The sequence below is a fragment of the Equus quagga genome, chromosome 1, assembly GCF_021613505.1.
Source record: "Equus quagga isolate Etosha38 chromosome 1, UCLA_HA_Equagga_1.0, whole genome shotgun sequence".
Classification (NCBI taxonomy): Eukaryota; Metazoa; Chordata; class Mammalia; order Perissodactyla; family Equidae; genus Equus; species Equus quagga.
Window position 1 is genome coordinate 169,327,269 of NC_060267.1, and position 20,695 is coordinate 169,347,963.

The 20,695-nt window shown below is 47.8% G+C and overlaps 1 protein-coding gene across 2 annotated transcripts in view; it reads left to right on the forward strand.

Annotated features, from left to right (window-relative positions):
• EPHB1 (EPH receptor B1) overlaps positions 1-20,695 on the forward strand; it is a 423,264-nt gene that overhangs the window by 328,978 nt on the left and 73,591 nt on the right. For both annotated transcript variants that reach the window (XM_046646736.1, XM_046646744.1), the window contains exons 6-9: positions 1,914-2,038; positions 9,428-9,590; positions 13,633-13,741; positions 14,624-14,688. In XM_046646736.1, the coding sequence (XP_046502692.1) occupies positions 1,914-2,038; positions 9,428-9,590; positions 13,633-13,741; positions 14,624-14,688 (462 nt within the window). The remainder of the gene's footprint in view (positions 1-1,913; positions 2,039-9,427; positions 9,591-13,632; positions 13,742-14,623; positions 14,689-20,695) is intronic.

Here is a 20,695-nt window from a genome sequence, read left to right on the forward strand (position 1 = left end):
GAGACAAATTTCAGATAAGTATAAGGAAGACATGCAAATTGGTGAGATTACCCAAGTATGGAGTAGCAGCTCCTAGAAGCAGTGAGCCTGCCATCCTTGAGGACACAGCAGGGCTGGGCAGAGGATACCTGGTGGGATTCAGGACTGTATTAATTCACGTCCTCCACGAAGCAGACGCCAAGGTGGGATTCGATGTGCCAGAGATTTATTGGGGAAATGGGGTGGAGGCCAGAGAAGGCTGAGAGAGCCATTAGACCATGATGAAGCTCTGATCCCTCTGAAGGAGAGAGGGAAGGAAGGAGGATTGGGTGGGAAGAGTCTTAGACTGCCATGGTGTTACACAGAAGTACTGGTAAGTCCAATGTGAGTCTCCGAGGCGAAGTTGCGAACCAGAAGAGTCAGGAATTGGCCTGCCACACTCAGTCGTTGGCTGGGAGCAGCCTGTGGGAAATGGGCCCCTGTGTGAATGTAGTGATGGATTTCAGAGTGCAGCAGCTGTGGCCATCAGTCAGTTATGCTCCCAGGAGTAGGAGCTCTGAGAGTTGCATTTTCACAGCCATTACAAGGTCTCCAATGGGAACTGTGCAAAGTCCCAGGGGGACTCTGATTCTAAGCCCTCATCATACCACTTCTCACACTGTGCTCTCCGTATGGCTCCCTGGACTGTGAGCATCCTCAGAATAAATGCTCTGCATCCCACCACCAGCCTAGGGGCCAGCATGTAGTGGGTGCTCCACTGAGTGGTCCAGGGAGTGGTGGAGAATGCAATGACCACCTCCTCCCCTGACCTGGTAGCAGTGCTCTGTAATTTCAGGTCTTGGAGAGGAATCTCTTAACTTAAACTGATGATGGTAAATGTCACTCAGCCATAGTCCCTAGAGAAACCCTTGTAAAGTGGAGTTCACGCGAAGACATGACTTTCACCATGGCAGAAGTGCCACAACTAAACAGAATAGCCCCTGAGCAGAGCACAGAGTGAAGCCTCATCCATTACCCGCCTCTCCCCCTAGAAAGACAACCCTCATTTGTTATTTCCTGACTGTTTTCATTTTACTTAGACCGTGTGAAAAATGTTGAATTGGGAAATAAATAATATTATTTCCAAAGAGAGATTTCAGAATCACTTCACAGATTTTGGAATTATTATCCTGTTTCCAAATGTTTGCTTTGCAGATCATTTCTTCATTTGTATTTGTGAGCTCTTTGTTGCCAATGTTCTCATCTGGAAAACTCTGACGGAAGTCTGAAAGAACTCTGTTGTTGGTCTGTACTCATGTTATTTTGAGAGATGCCTCCTCTCTTTCTTTTGAAATGTAGCAAAACCTTAACTGCAGTCTCCAAAGGAGATATTTGCTAGAATGTTCCTTTCTGTTGCACAATACTTCTGCACTGACCAGTTCTACTCTCTCACTATCATCCCTTGCCTCCAGGCTCTCTTCTCTGAAATAGCTCAGCCTATTATTGCAAGACTGAGATTCCTCCAGCAACTTCTGCTCAAAAACATCCTGTTGCTCCTCTCCTCCTCCGGTCTGAGGCCTAGACTTGTCCTGGTTATCATGCCCTCTCTAACTGGCTTGGGCTTCCCTGGGCCATACTGTTTTCCCATGATTCCTCCAGTCATCTCTGGTTTTGGTCAAACCTTTCTCCTCCCTGCCCAGAAAATACCCCATCCATTTCAGCCCCCACCTTCACACATGCTCTCCTGTCCTAAATTATGGCCTTTTCTCTCCTTTGTTACCCAAACTCCATTCATTATGCAAAACCCACAGGAAGTTCTGCGGATCCAGCTCAGCTGATGAGAAAGAAAAGACAGGGTTCAAACTCAATGACATCTCTCTCCCTCCTTATCTCTGAAAGACAGCACTTCTCATATAGTCTCATATAATCTGCCCTGTCTCTTTTTTTCTCCACAGCCCCTTCCACTGTTCCCATCATGCACCAGGTCAGTGCCACCATGAGGAGCATCACCTTGTCATGGCCACAGCCCGAGCAGCCCAATGGCATCATCCTGGACTATGAGATCCGGTACTATGAGAAGGTGAGCCAGCTTTGCCTGCAGGCTTGAAAGACCTAGAGCTAGCCACTATGGGGTGGTGGGTGGTGGCCAGCTGAGGGCACAAGGAGACAAGCTGGACAGAGCCTATGGGAGGGGAGATTCTGGTGACAGAGGACAGGGGCTCCCTGGGAGAATTCTCCAGGTCTGCTTGGGCAAAAGCCTCCCAAACCCAGGCACTTTCTGTACCAACACAGGAGAGAAACTTCCAATCCACTGCCCTGCTGTGTGGACAGTTCCCGGGGCTGGTGCGGGCGGGACGGAGCCCATTCTCCCAGTCACACGTTTGCTGTGCTAATGCAGATGCTACGAAACTGCCAGGTGTCCCCTGAGCTTTCCCAAGATTTAGTGGTTTTGTAGACTAGTGTTTTTCAAAGTGATTGATTATGTACCTCCAATATAAGATTGTTTATTTATAAATCATATTCATGTACTACTGCACTAATATGTTTTGGACGTTAAAAATATTTAAATGAAAATTTAAAGGATGAGATAGAAATTAATAGAAATAGAAATTTATATATTCTCTTCCTTGACTGTTTTTAGCAGCTCCTGCTGGGGGCTACTGCAGAGCATGTGCTGCCACAAAAAGAGAAATGGTGCCCTGTGGAGTTGGTCCCTAGTCTGTCTGAGGGGGAGGCAGGGCCTCTCTCCCACCGTGAACTGTGGGACTTGCAAAATCCCAGGAAAATGCAGGGCTTGCTGTACTGACCTAACACATTATTTTTAAAACACCAGAGTCATTCATTTATTTGTCCAGCAAGTATTCACTGAGCAGCTGCCATTGGATAGGGACTATCTAGGATATGTTAGTGATCAGAAAATGGTTCCTTCCCTCAAGGGGCTTACTTTCCAATAGAAGGAGACAGACAGTGAACAATGAACATAATAAATAAGGAAATAATAAAATATGTTAGAAAATGAGTAGTGTGAAGGGAAAATGGAAAAGTAAAGCAAGGTCAATGGGAGCAGGGGGGTGAAGTCTGGGGGAGGAGCAGGTTGCAGAAGCAGGTAGAATGGTAAAGGCAGGCCTCCTGGAGAAGGTAAGTCCTGAGTAAAGACCTGAAGGAGGTAAGGGTGTTGTGAAGCTGATATCTGGAGGATAGAAAGCCTGTGCAAAGGCCCTGAGGCAAGATCATGATGCATGATTCAAGGAGCAGGAGGGAGACCTCTCTGACCGGGGAAGGAGTAGACCGGGGAAAGAGCTAATCCAGGGAGGTGATCATGTTGGGCCTTAAGAACTTGGGTTTTTCCATGGAGTGAGATGGGGATCCATAGCAGGGTTAGGAGCAGAGGACAGACAAAATCTGACTTACATTTTGAAAGGATCATTCAGGCTGTTCTGTTTAAAATAGGCCTGCTAGATGACAGTCATCTAAGACAAGGATGATGGTGGCTTGAATCGAAGTGGAAGCAAAGGGCTGGTGAAATGTAGTCAATTTCCAGATATGTAAACAAACGAGAGAGCCAACAGGATTTCCAACGGGTTGGATTTCAGATGTGGGAGACTTCTGGCCTGACCCACTAGAAGGATATAGCCACCATTGACTGAGAAAGGGATCTCTGTGGGTAGAGCATGCTCGTGGGGAGAGAAGTGACAGAAGTTCAGCTCTGTGTATAAAATGCCTCTGATACAGCCAAGTGGAGTTGTGGAGTAGCAGCCAGATGTACGTGTCTGGAGTTCAGGAGAAAGGAGCAGGTCACAGATGTCCATTTGGAAGTTTTCAGTATGTAAATGGCATGAAAGTAGTGAGCCTGGGTCAGAGCATCTGATGGGTCAGTGGAAATAAGAAGATGATCACGGATGGAGACCTGCGGCCTCCAACATGGCAGCAGTGTTGAATAGTGGGGCACCACTGTGTTGGGAAGCGGGAGCCCTCGTTTCCAGTGCCTGCCCTAACCAACCAGCAGTGTGGTCAAATTACTCAACCACTCCAGCCACAGTCTTCACATTTGTAAAATGGTAGCAATTTACCTTCCTGAAAGTGGAGAGCCAGATGGATCACGAGTCTAGTTTGTGAGGAGATGTGCCCCTCAGCCATTACAGCCGAATTTGCAAGCAAGGTGAGGATTAGGCAGCATTCTATTCATTTAGAGAATATTGGGTTTTGTACACTCTTGATTCAGGTAATTCAGTGAACTGGGGGTAATTTAAACCATTTGGATTCATAAGCAGCTGTTATATCCATTCAGCTTTGAATTTGGGGCCTTAGATTTTTTTTATCAGTTAATAAAGTAAATGCTGACTTTCCAAAATGTTTTGGACCAGTCTGCTCAGACCACTTGACCACATGGCCTCATTTCATCACCAAAGTTGACCTACAGGTTCAATAGAGTATCGTGTGTGGCCAGTCTATGATGTGATGTCAGAGTCACTCATAAGGTTCCATCCAGCCGCCCTTCCCACACACACATGAACTTGAGCGTTGTAGTTCATGTTAGAAAAATAATAATTTCTCCCTACTGTGGCCCTATTGGATGCCAGGGGCTTTATAAATAGTATCTGCTTTCCCCCTCACAACACAGTGTGGTAAACATTAGTATCATTGCTATGGGTAAAGAAACCGATGCACAAAGAAGTTAAAAAAAAAAGAAAGAAAAACTTGCCCTCTGTCACACAGCTAAGAAGTGAGCCTATAGCCTAGTTCTTTGCCCTGAATCAAGTCGGGGTGCTGGGAAGGGGCTGAATGCATGGAAGACCACCTACCCTCCTCCTCATCTGCCATGCCAAGGGCAGTCACCCTGGGGCAGTGATGGGCTTAATGACAGGCTCAGAACCGAAACAATCATGCGTGTGTCCCTTGGCTCCTAGCTCCCTAACCAACGCCCAGGCTTCTCCACTGCCTTTCCCCTTACATGCAAACCTCCTCCCTCAAAACACTGTAATTAATCTCAACTTCTGATGCTCTGAAGGAACCTTATTCTCCCATTTCAGGCCACGTCCTTACTTCTCAGTAATTTATACTAATTATTAACAGACACACATGCACAGCAGCTCAATGCCTGAGGCAGCTTCCACACCTCAGTGAAGCATATTATTGTCCCCACTCGGGAGGACAGAATGTTTTCCTTGGGAACACAGAAGGCTTTTTTGCTGAAGCATTGGTTACCGTTTGGTATATTACTATAAAACTCTCCTCCACTTATAAAGTGCTTGACTATAAAATCCGTTACATTGCTTTGACCATTTCTAATATGACTAAAGAAAAGACATTACCTTGTGAGGGTATTTTGAAATAATAACCACAATGATAATAATTCAACACGTATTGAGTATCTATTATGTGCCAGATCTTCACAGATATATTAGTTCCGATCCTTGAAAGAAATGAAAGAAGGACACTTGAAAGCCAGGTATAACCAATTTGTAGATGATGGAAGTAAGTCACAGAAAGGTTAAACGACTTACTCATGACCACACAGGTCACAGCTATGGAGTCACAGAGCCAGAACTATAGACATTTTTATTGTATTTCAGTGTATTTCTGAGCTCAGTATAAGACTGGATGTAATCATATTGATGCTGAGGATCTTGAAATTAGTGTGGCCCCGGAAATAAGAGATTGTATCTTAATTTTAAATCCAAATGCTTGTAACCAGAACGGTATGCCTACCTGCTCCGTGAGGCCATGGAATCCTGGTCTTAAGAAGATGCAAACACAAATAGAACTCAGCCCGGTAGATGTCCTGGATTTAGTCCAAAGAAACAAAACTCACCATTCCTCCATGCTGTGCCACTTCTTCTAAACCAGGAGTCAGCAAAGTTTTTCTGTAAAGGGCCAGATAGTAAATATTTTAGGCTTGTGGGCCATACAGTCTCTGTCCCAACTACTCAACTCTGCCTTTGTAGCAGGAAAGCAGCCATAGGTAATACATCAATAGAAGGGTGTGGCTGGGTTCCAATAAAACTTTATTTACAAAAACAAGTAGCTGGCCATGGACTAGTTTCCCAAGCCCTGAAAACCCTCCCTGGGTCTCTTGCCCCATATCACCCTCTCGGTTTGTGCTTGGGACACCTTTCAATTTCATCTCTGTGAATGAAATCAATGAGGCTTTCGCCTCCTCCCACAGCTCATTAATAGAGAGCTGAGATGCCATCGAGCTGCTGACTCTCCCAGAGCCTCTCCATGTTCATCTCCTTCCCCATTTTAATATGTTTCCATTCATCATTCTCTCTTGCTTACTGTCTTGTAGCACTTTTCACTCCTGGTGTCAGCGCTTGTAGGCAAACCATGGGAGGAACATCTACATCTGCTCTCAGCTGTCTTCATGATTAAGCGTTTAGACATTGACTGACTCTTCATAATAACTGTCTAGGCCAGAATGGGCTGGTTTAGGCCTTGGGAATTTCTACCCTTCAAATTTTAGGCTCATTTTCTCATAGAAGCCCTTTCAGACCTTGGCAGTATCTTGTGCTCAATCGATTGGTTCAGATAACTGGTCTGAAGTGTGCTGTTTAGTCATCCACTTAGCACTGAGTGGTTGAGCACCCAGGCAGTACAAGCTCTGTGCCACATGTTGGGGAAGGCGAAATAGGGAGACATGGTCTCTGCCTCCAACAGCTGCAGCTTCTATCTCCCACACACTTATAAAATCAGTCATAAGCGACCAAAAAGAAAAAAAATCCTTACTCTTCACTCTCACTCATTTGCTTGACGTTGATTAATGGTTTTGAAGAGAACAAGGACTGATACTCATTTTAATCACTGAAATTCTTGAATGTTTGGACTATAAAGTGATTATGGGTTAATGGTTTTTCCTGACAGTCCAAATGCCAATACACCAAAACACAGTTTTCAGTAAAAGAGCTGCCAAGTCAATGCTTCATTTATTTCAAACAGCACATATTTCCATCAGATTCCAGTAAAACCAGAGAATTCAGGCAGTCATCTGGATTTTGTCCTCATTTGGAAGGTGATGAGATGATTTTCATAGTTTCAGCTCTCCAGCATGTCAAGATAGTAAAGACCAAAATTCTAGATGGCATCCCTTCCACAGTAGACAGCCTTCTTTCTGCAGAATCCCTGATTGGCAGTGGTGGTGGTAGGATCCGCCTCTTTTTAAACAGATCACATGATGGATGGATAGTCTTTCCCCAGACAGTCTCTCCCAGAGGCCAATGGATAGCCCCTCCATCAGGGAGAGCATGGGCCTCTTTGTAACTTTCAGCTGTCTCTCTGAGCTGTCCTCCAACCTGTGGTCCCTTACAAGTGCTTCCAAATCATTCATCACCACCCTCTATGCCACCCACACTCCAGATACACCCAGTTACTGCAGGATCCTGAATTCTTTTAGGCCTTGTTTTTGCTTGTTTTATTCTGTTCTCATGGGATATCCTTTTAAGTTCTCACTCCCCACATTCATCCATGTGGCTAATTTCTTTCGTCTTTCATGACAACTCATGTCACCCTTTTTCTGAGCCCCTCCCAGCCTCCTTATCAGTCTTGGCTGGGTGACCCTCTGATATTCCTTACATCCCCCTAAGCTGCCCTCTGCCAAGTCACTCAGTCAGCACTGCTGTCATCATGTGTCTATTTTCTGGTCCATCCCACAAGATGTTGTGTCCCCAGAGGAGAGAGACTGTACCTTGACACCCACAGCCCGTGTATAGCGCCTAGCACATGGTGGTGTGTCATAAGTGTGACTGCCTGGCCAAATGAATGAATGATCACACATCAGGTCATGTCTGCCTTTGCAAAGTAGACTTTCACATGTTTTAAGACAACGATAATATCTTATTATTGTGCTGTATTCTTTTCTCCTGGCTCAACTCCCCGAGTTTTAGTCAAACAACTAAGGATGTGTCTTACAGACCTCTCATCATCAGCTTCCCCTCATTTGTCACCGTGCCTCTTGGACCATTGTGCCTCGAACTCATCACAGTACCATAGATCTCCACATTGGACATGGGCCTTCCTCCCAGTGACCCAAGCTCTTCATTTTCACTGATGTCCCCATTTTGCTCAAAGATTCGTGGTGCAGAAGGGGCAGGCCCACCTCTGAACTTTCGTTCCTGCATGCTTGGAGATAACCCACCAGCCCCATGATGCTTACATGGAGGTGACTAGAGACCAGGCTGGTGTATATGATGGTGCTGAGGGTGAGGTGTAATGATGAAGGACGGTAATGAAGAGAATCCATGGGCTGGAATAGTGAGAGAAGATTTCCTAGAAGAGGAAACCTTGAGGGGTGTAGGCTTAAGGAAGCTGGAGGGCTCAGAGGAGCCCCAGAGGGAGGCATTTCAGACTGGGAAAACAGCCTGAGAAAAGGCCTGGTGGCCAGGGGCCTGGTCGCTGGAGGGGCAGCCAGGTGGTGATTTAGGAGGATGTGAGAGACTGGAATTGACATCCTTATGAAGGGCCTATAAACCTATGTTTAAGAGTTTTGTTTTTGTCTGATAATAGTTTTAGGGAAAGTCACAGATCTTTTTTAGAAAAGAAGTTTGGATTTGGTGGGGAGGGAGCGGCAGAAAAGGTGGGAGACTATAAAAGCCCAGGCACAGACCACATGTCACATAAGGCCAGCAGCAAAGAGAGGCAGCAAGAGCACGTTCAGGGCACTCACGACTGGCAGATGGGTCAGGAGGATGAGAAAGACGAGCACCATCTGTGCACACCAGAGGACACACGTGCAGGAAACAGGTACTGTAGGGGACAGGGCAGAAGGTGCTGGAGGGAGTGACAGACAAGAGGGTGGGCTAACCCCCTGAGTAGGTGGGAGGGTGAGGACATAGGGCCTGCTCTCCGGGGAGAAGGGACAGGCTCTCCCTAGATGCTGGTGGAGAGGGAACTGGAGGATGGGGACCCAGACAGACACACGCCATGGTGAAGGCAGAAGCAGGTGTGGTACGTGGTCCAGGATAGGCTCAAGCTCTTCAGCAGAGTGGATGCAAAGCCGTTTGCCTAAGGACTTGAGGGCACTTAAGGAGTGACCTGGACCAGGAGTGACTAGGGAGATCTTGAGTGAGGAGAGAGAAGCCCAGGGCTGGGCAGAGGCAAGACAAAGAGAGGCAGGCAGGGCCAGATGTTGCTGTCTGCTTCTGCTGAGGTCAGAGACTAGACAGGATTTTGCAAAGGTGGATGTGCCTTGTTATTCTACCTCTTAACCCTGGAGGGAGCTGGAGCGGAAAATGACTCTGTGCCCCCTGGCCAGGCCCTGAGAGCTCAGCCATTGCTCAGACCCATCTCTTCAGAGCATAACCACCCCATGGTCCAGAGCTGATTTTTCCTTCTTTTGGTCTAGGCCATTCTGTCCCCATTCAGAGGGATGGCCTGGGGCTGGTGACAACTTCTAGCAGACCCGTAGGATCAAGAACTGATGGGGCCTGGGAGCTCAGGAGCAGACTGCTGACCCCTTCTCCTTGCTCATTTTTAGGAACACAATGAGTTCAACTCCTCCATGGCCAGGAGCCAGACCAACACAGCGCGTATCGATGGCCTGCGGCCGGGCATGGTGTACGTGGTGCAGGTGCGCGCCCGCACCGTGGCCGGCTACGGCAAGTTCAGTGGCAAGATGTGCTTCCAGACTCTGACGGACGGTAAGGGGTGGACCAGTGACCCAGGCACAAGGCAGGCAGCTGGGGGAGAAGAGGTCCCAAAGAAGCCACACTCACAGCCAAAATGCCAATCTCTAACTGGATTCCAATGGAATTCCTCCAAAGGGTTTGCCCCCAGTGGGGCCATGGAGAGTTGCTCCATTTACCAGGCAGGACATTTGTCTGAAGTCTGGCCCGTTTCGCTCCCAACATCTAGCAGATTTGCCTTGGAAGGGTTTCTGTACAACGAGCGGAGAGGCGACCACGTGTGGCCCTGCATTTGCATAGCAGTGAGAACTCCCCATATCTCAAGGGTCCCTGCACCCTCCTGCCTCTCGATCAGGGCTCAGATGCCTCTGGTTTCGCCCTCACTTTCACTTCACTCTGTTCTTGGGGCCTGAGACCTGAGCTTGCAGCCTCATCGCCTGAGCTGAGTGCTCCAGGAAGGAAGTGGAGGGACACATTTGGGGTGGGGCAGTCCCATGCATCTCAGCATACGTGAAGCGGCTTCGTGTGTGGCCTCCAGGAGGTCCTGCTCAGGTGTCTGCAGAGAGAACAGCCACTGTTTTCCGAACTGTTCCCCAGAAAGTCTGTCACCAAAAATACTTCCCCTTGGGCTTTATTAGTTCCCTATTATATCACTCTCCCTCTGTCCCCAGAGACCACCTCTTTTAATAGTTATGAAAATCCAATCCTCCTGTAGCTCCAGCGTTGTGCATGGTGTGTCTGTGCATGCATTAGCCATTTACCAGAGTGTATGTATTCACTTATCTATCTACTATCTACCTATCTATCTATATTTATTTATTCATTTGTGAGCTGTTTCCTGATAGTTTTCCAAATGTCAGTCGATTCCCAACCTCCCAAATTGAAAGCCTTTAGTTTTTCCTTAGTTATTTGAATTACACAGAAAACAGTCCACCCTTACACAACATTTTCTTTTAGGCCGGCACTCTCTGACTAGGCACTTGATAGGCCTGGAGGTTTTATATTAACTCATATTACATTTTTTTAACAATTTAAAAATTCATCAGAAAGATTTAAAAATCATTGATCTCATATAAAAATCATAATATTCATGGGGCCAGCCCGGTGGCATAGTGGTTAAATTCACATGCTCTGCTTCAGCAGCCGGGGGTTCATGGGCTCAGATCCCAGACATAGACCTACACACTGCTCATCAAGCCAAGCTGTGGCAGTGTCTCATATACAAAATAGAGGAAGATTGGCACAGATGTTAGCTGTTAGCTCAGGGCCAATCTTCCTCACCAAAAAAAATCGTAACATTCGTTTTCTTGAAGAATTGTAAGAGAAGCCAGTGCTGGTGGGCATTCTAGTGTGAGGACTCTGGCCCGAGCTGGGGGATTGCTGGGGTGCCTCCCCCTTCCCAGTGGTTTTTACCTGGATGCTTTAATGTGGGCCGTCTGACTCCTGTCGCATTAGAGTATATAACCTGTTTTGAGTTTATTTTAGGTGAATTTTCACTCATCTTTTGAGGAGGGTAGGATGGGATGGAAGGATGAGCCAGTTCATTCAGATTAACGATGCTGTTGGTGTGAAAAGAGCACAGGCTGTCTTCTGTTCTTCACGGACTCTGTCCCCGCTTTGCACCTCACTGGCCATTTAGCTTTATGGGCACTTTGGCATCAGGAGGTACACAGGATTAAAAACCCAAAACTCAAAATGCTCTGAGCACTGATCTCTTGGCAATTCTGCTAGACAAATTAAGAAGTAACTAATTTCTCCCAAGAAGGCTGTTCCTTTTACATTTGGCAGTTAAGTTTTGTAAACCCAAGAGGGGCTAGATATAAGAGAGTTTTGGTAAGTGGCCAAGTTCAGGAGTATTTATCTTAATGACTGAGGTTCACACGTCAGTAGTAATCATGTTTGTTGAGGCCTCTGGCCCCGTCAGCAGCACAAAAGTGTGTCTGAAGGTTGACCTATGACGGGGTCATTGGGACGAGGAGGACCTATGGGATCCTGCCCAGGGTCAATGACCACACTTTGGGCAGGTGACCTCCACATGGGGGCAGAGCCACTGTGGTCCCGGGCAGCTCTTAGCTACATCGGGCTAACCTTTGATTTCGCTGCCTACTTTTTTTTTTAAAACAATTCATAAAGCAGTGTGTCTGCATGTTCCCAAACACTCTGGGTGATTCTTATTCTCCCCAATGCTTGGGAACCATCCTTCAACTCTATGGGTGGAGAAAGAGACTTCTAAAGACAAGGATGTTGTTCTTGAAGACTCCCACTCTCTATAAATCAATTTTAAAGGCTGAAGGTCGCATTGCTTTTTGTAGTTTTGGGGTTTTTTTTTTTGTGGTGAGGAAGATTGGCCCCGAGCTAACATCTCTTACCAATCTTCCTCTTTTTGCTTGAGGAAGATTGTCACCGAGCTAACATCCATGCCAGTCTTCTTCCATTTTGTATGTGGGACGCTGCCACAGCATGGCCTGATGAGTGATGTACAGATGCACACCCGCGATTCAAACCCATGAACCCCAGGCTGCTGAAGCAGAGCACGCAAACTTAACCACTTAGGCCACCGGGCTGGCCCCTGCTTTATGAAGTTTTTAACTTATAAAGTTGCTGCCATGCGCTCCTCATTGTGGTTCGTTGCATTCATTTTTTTTTTTTTTTTGCCAAATTAATTTTTTAAAACACATTACAAAAAGCTCTCAGCAGAGGGAAGCTGAAACTCCCTTCAGTCTTTAAATTGATTTTTGGAGAAAACATCCTTGTCCTTAGAAGTCTCTTCCACCCACAGAGTTGAAGGGTGGTTTCCAAACATCGGGGAGAATAAGAATCACCCGGAGTGTTTGGTGAACACGCAGACACCCTGCTCTTCACCAGAGGTTCTGATTCAGCCGATCTGAGGAGGGGCCCAGAAATCCTCATGGTTAGTAACCAGGCTCAGGTGATGCTGATGGAGGGCAGGGGGAACCTCACTCCAAGAAGGACTGTCATCAGTGTTGCCAGATAAAATACAGGATGGCCCGTTAAATTCGAGTTCCAGATAAAGAGTGAATAATGTTTTCATGTAAGTATCTCCCATGCAATATTTGGGACATACTTATACGAAAACATTATTCGTTGTTTACCTGAAATTCAAATTTTACTGGCCCTCCGGTATTTTCATTTGCTCTATCTGGCAAGCCTAATTGTCATGGAGCGTATATAGCTTGACCTCCGTATGCCTCGGTCCTAAACATCCGATAACGGCTCCCTAACATCACGTGAAAGAGTAGCCACAATAATAATAGCCAGCTGGGCCAGGTGGTATATATGGGCTAAGGAAAAGATAATTAGTATTTGGGGCACCCATGCTAGGCTAGACACGTGAAATGTGCATCATAGTTTGTCTAACAGATAAGGAGTCTGAGGGTCAGAGGCGCTAAATACTTGGTCCAAGATCACGGAGCTTACACATGGTAAAGCCAGGGTTTCGATGAGCCCTGTCTGCCTCTGACCCAGGGGCTTCCGGCTCCCCTGCATAGAACAGCGTGGACCTAACATTTGGCAGAAGGCTTGGTCCTGTTCTTCTTGAGGAGGAGCTTCAGAGGGCAGGACCATTCCTCGGTGTTTCTTCACCCTCCACGGCACCTGGTGCAGTGCTGGCAGCAGGGACTCCTGAAATACCTGCTCAGTGAATCTGCTGATTCTGCTGCATTTCAACAACTTCGTGTTTCAGGAAATACTCAGCACCCCCTACCCCGTTAGACTTTTTCTCAACGTGGCTGATAGTCCTTCAAGAGACATTCCGAATGAGGGCATGCGGATTGGGAGTCCCCTCTGCTCTGGGGACCAATGTCATCTGCTTTTAGTTCTGAGATTCTGTTACTGCTATTTTGCTTTTATTGTTGTCACTGTCATTTGTTTTTATTTGTGACAAAGATCACTCACTGTTTTGATCGGACTCAGAGCTGTGAGGCATAGAAACTGTACTCTCTCTCTCATCTATATATAGTCTTCGCTATCATGTATTGAGTACCAGCTATATGCAAAGGGCATACAGGAAGGATTCTAATGGCTCTTTCTCACCTAGACGATTACAAGTCTGAGCTGAGGGAGCAGCTGCCCCTGATTGCTGGCTCGGCAGCGGCTGGGGTCGTGTTCGTCGTGTCCTTGGTGGCCATCTCCATCGTCTGTAGCAGGTAGGTCCTCCCCTCCCATTCCTGCCTGCTCTCCTCAGACCCAGGAAGCCCCACGTGCAGACCCCTCCCAGGTCATGCAGACTGGACAGGGCCTGACCATTCATGGACACACTTTCAAAGTCGCCATCATTACTCCGTCTCAATCCACAGGCAGCCTAGAATTCTCCAGATTATTTATTTTCTCTAAGCCTGGGATAAAATCCTCTGTGAGAGCTGGGCAAGACTCTGAGTAAACAGCATCCATCCTCAAACCTCATTTTAGCCAAGACTTTTAGCACCCCACCCCCCTAACACACACAATGGTTTTTTGGAGTGACAGTTACAAACTTGCATTTGACCCATTGAAGCATCACCCCCTGTGTCACAGCCCATCCTCTGGTTAGAGAACCAAGGCTGCCTCAGCAGAGGACACAAGGCAAGTGGGCAGGATGGATGCTGAGGAAGAAAAGAGGAGCTCTGAGTTCTGCAGAAGGGCCGGCCCTGAAGGCCTTGCGAATTTTTAATACTGTTGCTACTGTCTTCGGTGGTTAGCCCAGATTCCGCTGTGCAAAGCCCCAATCAGCCGCTCTCGAGCAGCTCTGCAGTGCAGCCAGAATGCTAATAGGCATCTTCAAAGCCTCTGCCCCAAGCTCTGATGGGGACCCATGGCCCTGCCTGGCCTCTGAAAGACCTTGACTTGGAAGCAGACTGAGCTTCCCACAGTGGTGGCCAAGCCAGAACACTGGCCACTACAGGAGCCACACCTAAAGTGAGAGTTGCAGTTCCCAGTCCCAGGAGATGCTGGGTGAGCCCCATCAGGACAGGAGGCTTGGGCGGAGTTCCCTGGAGCAGAGCGGTGGGGGTGTGCCTGGCTGAAAGAGCTCCTCTGCCTTGTCCCCACAGGAAACGGGCTTACAGCAAAGAGGCCGTGTACAGCGATAAGCTGCAGCATTACAGCACGGGCCGAGGTGAGTAGAAAGCAGACACCACTGCCTGACTCCTGGCGAACCGCTGAGTAGAGCAGGCGAATGCGTGGGGCATTCCTTATGGGCAGACTGGCTGGTCCCAACTGCGAGCCCCCTTCCAGTCCCCGATGCCCCAGCCACTGCCTCTCTCTGCAGGTCCCCAGGGACCATAGGCTCCCCACCTCCTCTGCTGTCCGCCCACTATGGGCACTCATTGGACCCCTGGCGGGTAGATTATCTTGTGCATTGATAAGCCCATATAGGACAGCGAATGCAGGGAAAAGATTGGGTTTAGCAAGTCAATGAATCCTGAAATGAGACTCAGTGGGAAAAGATGGAGGGTTCTCTATTAACACCTTCTGCCTTATCTTATCCAGTTGAGCGGCTGGGGAATGTGTTAACCAAAGTCATAGATAAGCCAGAGAACATGAATGCAGGGAATTAAAAAGATAGCAGAGCCCAAGAGGCCCAAGTGTTGGGATATCTCCCAAGTGTTTTCTTTTAAGAAGTACCTTTAAAAGTTTTTCTCACTCATTATCTTATTCCTCTCTTTTTAAAAAACCTAGACATAATACTTTTATAACTAAAATTTCACCTCATCAATGTGCAACCTGAAGTCCTATGTCTTTTATCTGTGTAATGACAACATTGCAGGATCTGAAAAAGGCCCCAGGAGGCCAGCTGGGCCCCCTTCCTGCCTCCAGAAAGCGGTATGCTTAGATCCTCGCGGCAGACGTGTTCTGTTCCTAAATAACTCCTTTTGAATTCTGCAGATGCCCTCGGAAACCTGTCCCAGCACTTTGTGCTGTGCTCTGTCACAGGCTTCTTCTGTGAGCCGCATCTCGCCTAAATCCCCCTGTTGCAATGTAAACCCTTTTCTTCCTGTTCACTCAGCAGTGAGCGTGGAAAGACCTCGTACACACACACTAAGCATGCCTCCGGCAAGTGGTTCTGGAGTGAAAATGGACTCGCAGGCCAGAGTTCTCATGGACCAAACTCCTCCCTTCTCCTATGTTCCCTGAGGCAGGAGGATGAGGCCAGGACGTCCCCACCGCAGCTTCACCACCTAGGAGCTGTGTTGTAGTGTGGTCAGTGCCGGCTCGGGCTGTGCAAAGGCCACTTTGTAGATATGGCTTTGTTCTCCAGGGGCTTTCGATCCAAGACCCTGCCAAGGGTTTGTAGAGGACCAGACCCCTGGCAGCTGGGCTGCTGCTCTGCACCATCGTTCCTGGGAGGCAGGTGTGGGCTCAGCACTGGCTGAGGCCCTGAGGCTCTCCCACAGTGGTCCAGGACAGCCCCACAATCAGCAGAGCCAACTGGGGGCTTGGAGGACCACCCAGTGTCCCTTTTGCTCCCCTCTTTCTCCCTCCAGGCTACCCTGGGCCTCCATTTTAACCAGATGTCACTGGTCTCAGAGGGGAACCTCAGTGTTTTGGCTCTCCTTTCCGACGCCCTGACTCTGCCTCACTGCAAAATCTACAGATACTTCTACTTCTGTTAACCTGTGTGTTTACCCTTCTGGGCAGGACCTTAGCTTCCCCAGCTGGGAAACAAAGACTTTGATTGTATCTCTGGTTCCTAAGTGAAGGTCCCCCTCCAGGGTGCATCAGAATTTCCTGGAAGGCTGTCTCCAGCTCCCCTTCTTCCTGCCTCTGCCTCAGGATTCTGACCTTGCCCCCTCCGTGCTCTGGGCTGACTCCTTGCCATGTTGAGAACCACTGTGAAGCCCATTTCAGATTTGGCATCCTGTGAACTCTTTGGATGAAACATTTAGGGGTGGCCATGTTGGCCTGAAGGCAGGGGATGCAAAATTGAGTTCAAATGGAGAAATGCCTTTTTGAAGACTAGAGAAGCCCAAAGGTGAGAATAGGGTGCCCTTTTAAAGGCATGTAGGCTAAGCCTTGTCATCACTACTTGGGCAGGTACAGAGGGTCCCCAAGCATCAAGTCTGGGGCAGCTTAGTGCCCTTTTGGCCACTTAAACCTGAGATCTGGCCATTCTACTGCTCTGGAGGGGTGGGCTATGCTGGCGCACCACAGGGTGCCACGTGCCCAGAGGTACACTTCCCAAGTGCTCACAGCTCCCTTCTGGAGGCCTCTGTCACCTCCAACAGGTGACCAACAGAAGGAGGCTTCCCTGGTTCCCAGGACCCACAGAAAAACCGGTACCCAGTCTGCAGTAATAGTGGCCTTGCTGCAACCAGTGAGGACAGCTGGAGACACAGTGTTGACAAGCTGCGCAGTCGCCATCCCTGGGACTCGGGGTGGACGCAGAGTTCTTCATGGACCAGAGTTCACTCCCTTGGCTGCCTTAGAAGTCTGTTTTCTTTTTAATTCAGTTCGCCTTTTATAAATGTCCTTTCCCTCTATTCATAACCGTTCTCTTTTTATCCAGCCCCTGATATCTGGCTCCTCTTTGCACCCAGGTTCTCTAAACTCACGGTCTCATGCATTGAATCGTATTAGTGCGTTTTCTCCTGCAGACATCCGCCACTCTGACTAAAGTTATTACGGTTGGAGAGTCACAGTGGACAGACTGTAGGGCTGAGGGAAGGCTCAGCACACTTGTAACAGAAGAGGTCACTCAGGCTCTGATGGAGGATGGGCCTGGCCCAAGGTGGGCTTGGGGTGGGGATCATTAGTATTGGAAAGCCCACTCTCTGCCATGCACTGGGAACTCTATTCTGGTAACTCAGTTCGACTCAACTAAGCCTGACAACCACTCAAAGAGGTAGGCATCAGTCTAGGAAGGCTAAGTGACTTACCCAGGTCACATGGCTCAGAGGTGGCAGAGGTGGATGGCACACCCTCTAAACTTGGCTGCAGAGCCCGGGCTCCTTCCAGATTGCAGAGGCCCAAAGTGCCTGATGGTCAAGAGCAAGTGAGAATGTGGTGACAACTAATCCCTGGTTGGTGGTTTGTTGGTCCCCTTCTGGATCCCGCCACAGGAGGCAGAAAGGTCAGTAATGCCTGATCTGAATGTGTCCACATAACTCTACCTGGGCCATCCACATGCATGCACCTCACTGTGGGATGCAGACAGCATCCTGGAGCTCTGGGGGCTTCCTGCCCTGGGAATGACAGAGAAGCTGCAGCAGCTCCCCAGCCTCATTCATCAGTGCCCAAGAATGCCTGCCTCTCTTCCCCTCCAGGAGGACATAGAGCATCATAGAAAGGCTGTTGGTCCCTGCCCTCCCAGACACTCCTCTCCAGCTGATGCAAAGGCTGAAGGAGATACCTTCTCCAGCCTGTTGGGACATGGCAGATTTGGTCAACTTGAGAACAAAGCGTGCTCTCTAGGACACTGGTTTATGTCCCTCCTCTGAGCCTGGAGCACAGTGAACAGGCATATAAAGGGGATTTTGGATTTGGGTGAAAGAGACTAGAGGGAAAGCAGGTTGGAAAGAGAAATTGTGCTGGATGTGGTGCTGGATGCTTGGATGAAGAACCTGGGAACCTGTGGCTCATGTTCAAGGCTGGGTGGGTAGGACTGTGGATTTCCCGTGTCCAGGAAGAAGCAGATAGATGGTGTGTTCTCGTGGTTTCTGTGGACCAGTTCTCAGAAGGTGCTGGCTGACCAAAAATTACCTGGACAGGATGACCTAGGTAGGCTTGGGAATCTATCTTAGAAAAGTTCTGGTTGATTCTACATTTGGGAAATGCTACTAGGTACTTATGGGGCTCAGATAACTACACATTTGATGGTGGTTGATGCCTCACTGATTTCTGAGTTGGGTGAAGTATGTAGGAGTGGGGAGAGGAAAATGAAAGCTTGGTAAGTGGTCAAGACTTTCAGAAAGCAACCTTAACCGAACCATCTCTGTGTTGCAGGCAACTGCAGATATAATCACAGAGCTACTATTATTAAGCTTTGGGAAAAGCAGAAACAAATAGAGTGTGTGCCCAAAGACCGCAGACTGGCAAACACTCTAGTTTTCACATAGGACAAGAGGACAGAGCACAGGGATTACAGAACAGGAGTGCGGGCTTGAGTCCAGCTAAGTCTTGAGGATACTGAGTAGATGGGTTCTGGGCATTTAAAACTGAATTCACTGATCACTGGGAACCACACAGGATTATTAAGAAAAAATTATGGGCCCTCATCTCATTTACTAGGGTTACACATTTAGTAAATTTGAGAAGAATTGCAGACGTAGTGGATTTTTATTTTGGCAAAAATATTTGATGCTCTCCTAAGGGAAAGCACCGTCAAGTGGATACGGAGCTTGTCTTCATAGCAAAAGAAAGTGGGTTAGTGACTCTGTCAGCCAGGAAGGAAGTCACTAGCTTTATTCTAGTCCTTGTCCAATTCAATGTTTTGTTTGTTGGATTGTTTTTTAAATTCATGAGTCAGATGCAAGCCTAGGGATTCTTATCAAGTTTGCAGGTAAGAGTTGGAGAGCATAACTAACACCACAGAAGACAGAATCAAAATTCAGAACTATCCAACAGCTTTGAATGCTAATTTGAAATCTGCAAGATGAAATGTTAGAGGGATAAATCTAGAATCTAGTGTTTAGGTTGAAACAAAAATAAAGCCGTACAGAAGGAGAAGACCTGACTAGCTATGGGTTTGTGTGAAAAAAAATTTATGTATTTCGTTGACCACAGGTTTAATATGAGTGATAAATAGCTGATAAAAAAACCAAGCACTGTTGCTGGTGCAGAATATTACTATTCTCCAATTTTGAGCTCTTGCTGTGTTAAGCACTTTACATGTGTTAACTAATTTAATCCTCATAACTTATCTCATGAGGCAGATTTTGCACATGAAGAAATGAAGCCTCAGAGAGGACGAGTAATCTGTCCAGAGTCTTGGAATTAGTGATTTATAAAGCAAGGTTTTAAACTGAGGTCCGCCTGACTCTGTGGTTACAATTACAGTTCAGATCAGAGGAAGTGATACACAGACACGCTGTTCTCTGTGCTGGTAAGAGCACATCTAGAGTTATCTTGATTCTGGGGACCCCATTTCAGGAAGGATATGTTGGCAAAGCACCTGTCCAGAGGAGAGCAGCCTGCCTGTGGAGGGTGCCAAGTTCTGATCTGTTACTGAGGAGACTTAGAAACTCCAGTTTGGTGCTGGAGAAACATGGGAAGGGGCCTAAGAGTCATCATCAAGCATATTGCCATTAGGCAAAGGAAAGGAGATGCTCTTGTGCCCCATGAGGTTAATGGAAACATCAAGCGAAAGCTCGAAGTAGGCAGACGTTGATTCATATAAGTACATACCCTCCCCACCAAACTGGAGCTCTCCACCAATGCAGAGACAGGCTGCTGTGTGAGGAGATGAGCTCTCTGTCCTTGGAAGCATTCAGGCAGAGGCTAGAGAGCTATCAATAAAGGATGTTGTAGAGAGGATTTCTGCTTCACCTGGGAGATTGAACTTGATTAGACCCAGAAGCACATCTAGCTCCAAGATTCCACACCCATCTTGCTTGACTCTGGGTGGCAGGTGTGTTTTAGAACTTTGGAGGACACAGCATCCAGCCCACTGGAAATCACCTTGGCCACCTTGGTGTACCCCCTGGTGGAGGGAGACAGACCACGGACATTTTGGCTGCCTCTTCTGGAGGTAACAGAGCATTAGTAACTGAGCATGAGTAAATGAGAGCCTCTGGGGGGAGGAGGAAAGGCCCCAAGGTGTAAAAGGTGGCTGGGTTTTCAGTAGGTGCTTATTAAATGTCAAATAAATTTAATGAGCTGGATTCACCCGTGTGTCTGCTGCTGGCTGCAAGCCAGAGCCTCTAGAAACCACGTTAACTGTTTTAGTCCCGAGCTGGTTGGCTCTTGCCCTTGGGTTCCCGGCAGGACTTCAGTGGCCCAGGGCCAGTGAGGCTTGCCTGTAAGGACCTCCCTGTCCTAGCCATTGATGCCCCAGAAGCAGGGAGATATTAAACCCTTTTTCCTGAATTACCTTCCTCAGTAGCAAGTAGCCTGTGGTCCACTTTCCTTTTCCTGGAGACACACATTAGGCAACAACTGTGGTTTTAAGAGCGAATGCTGAAAAG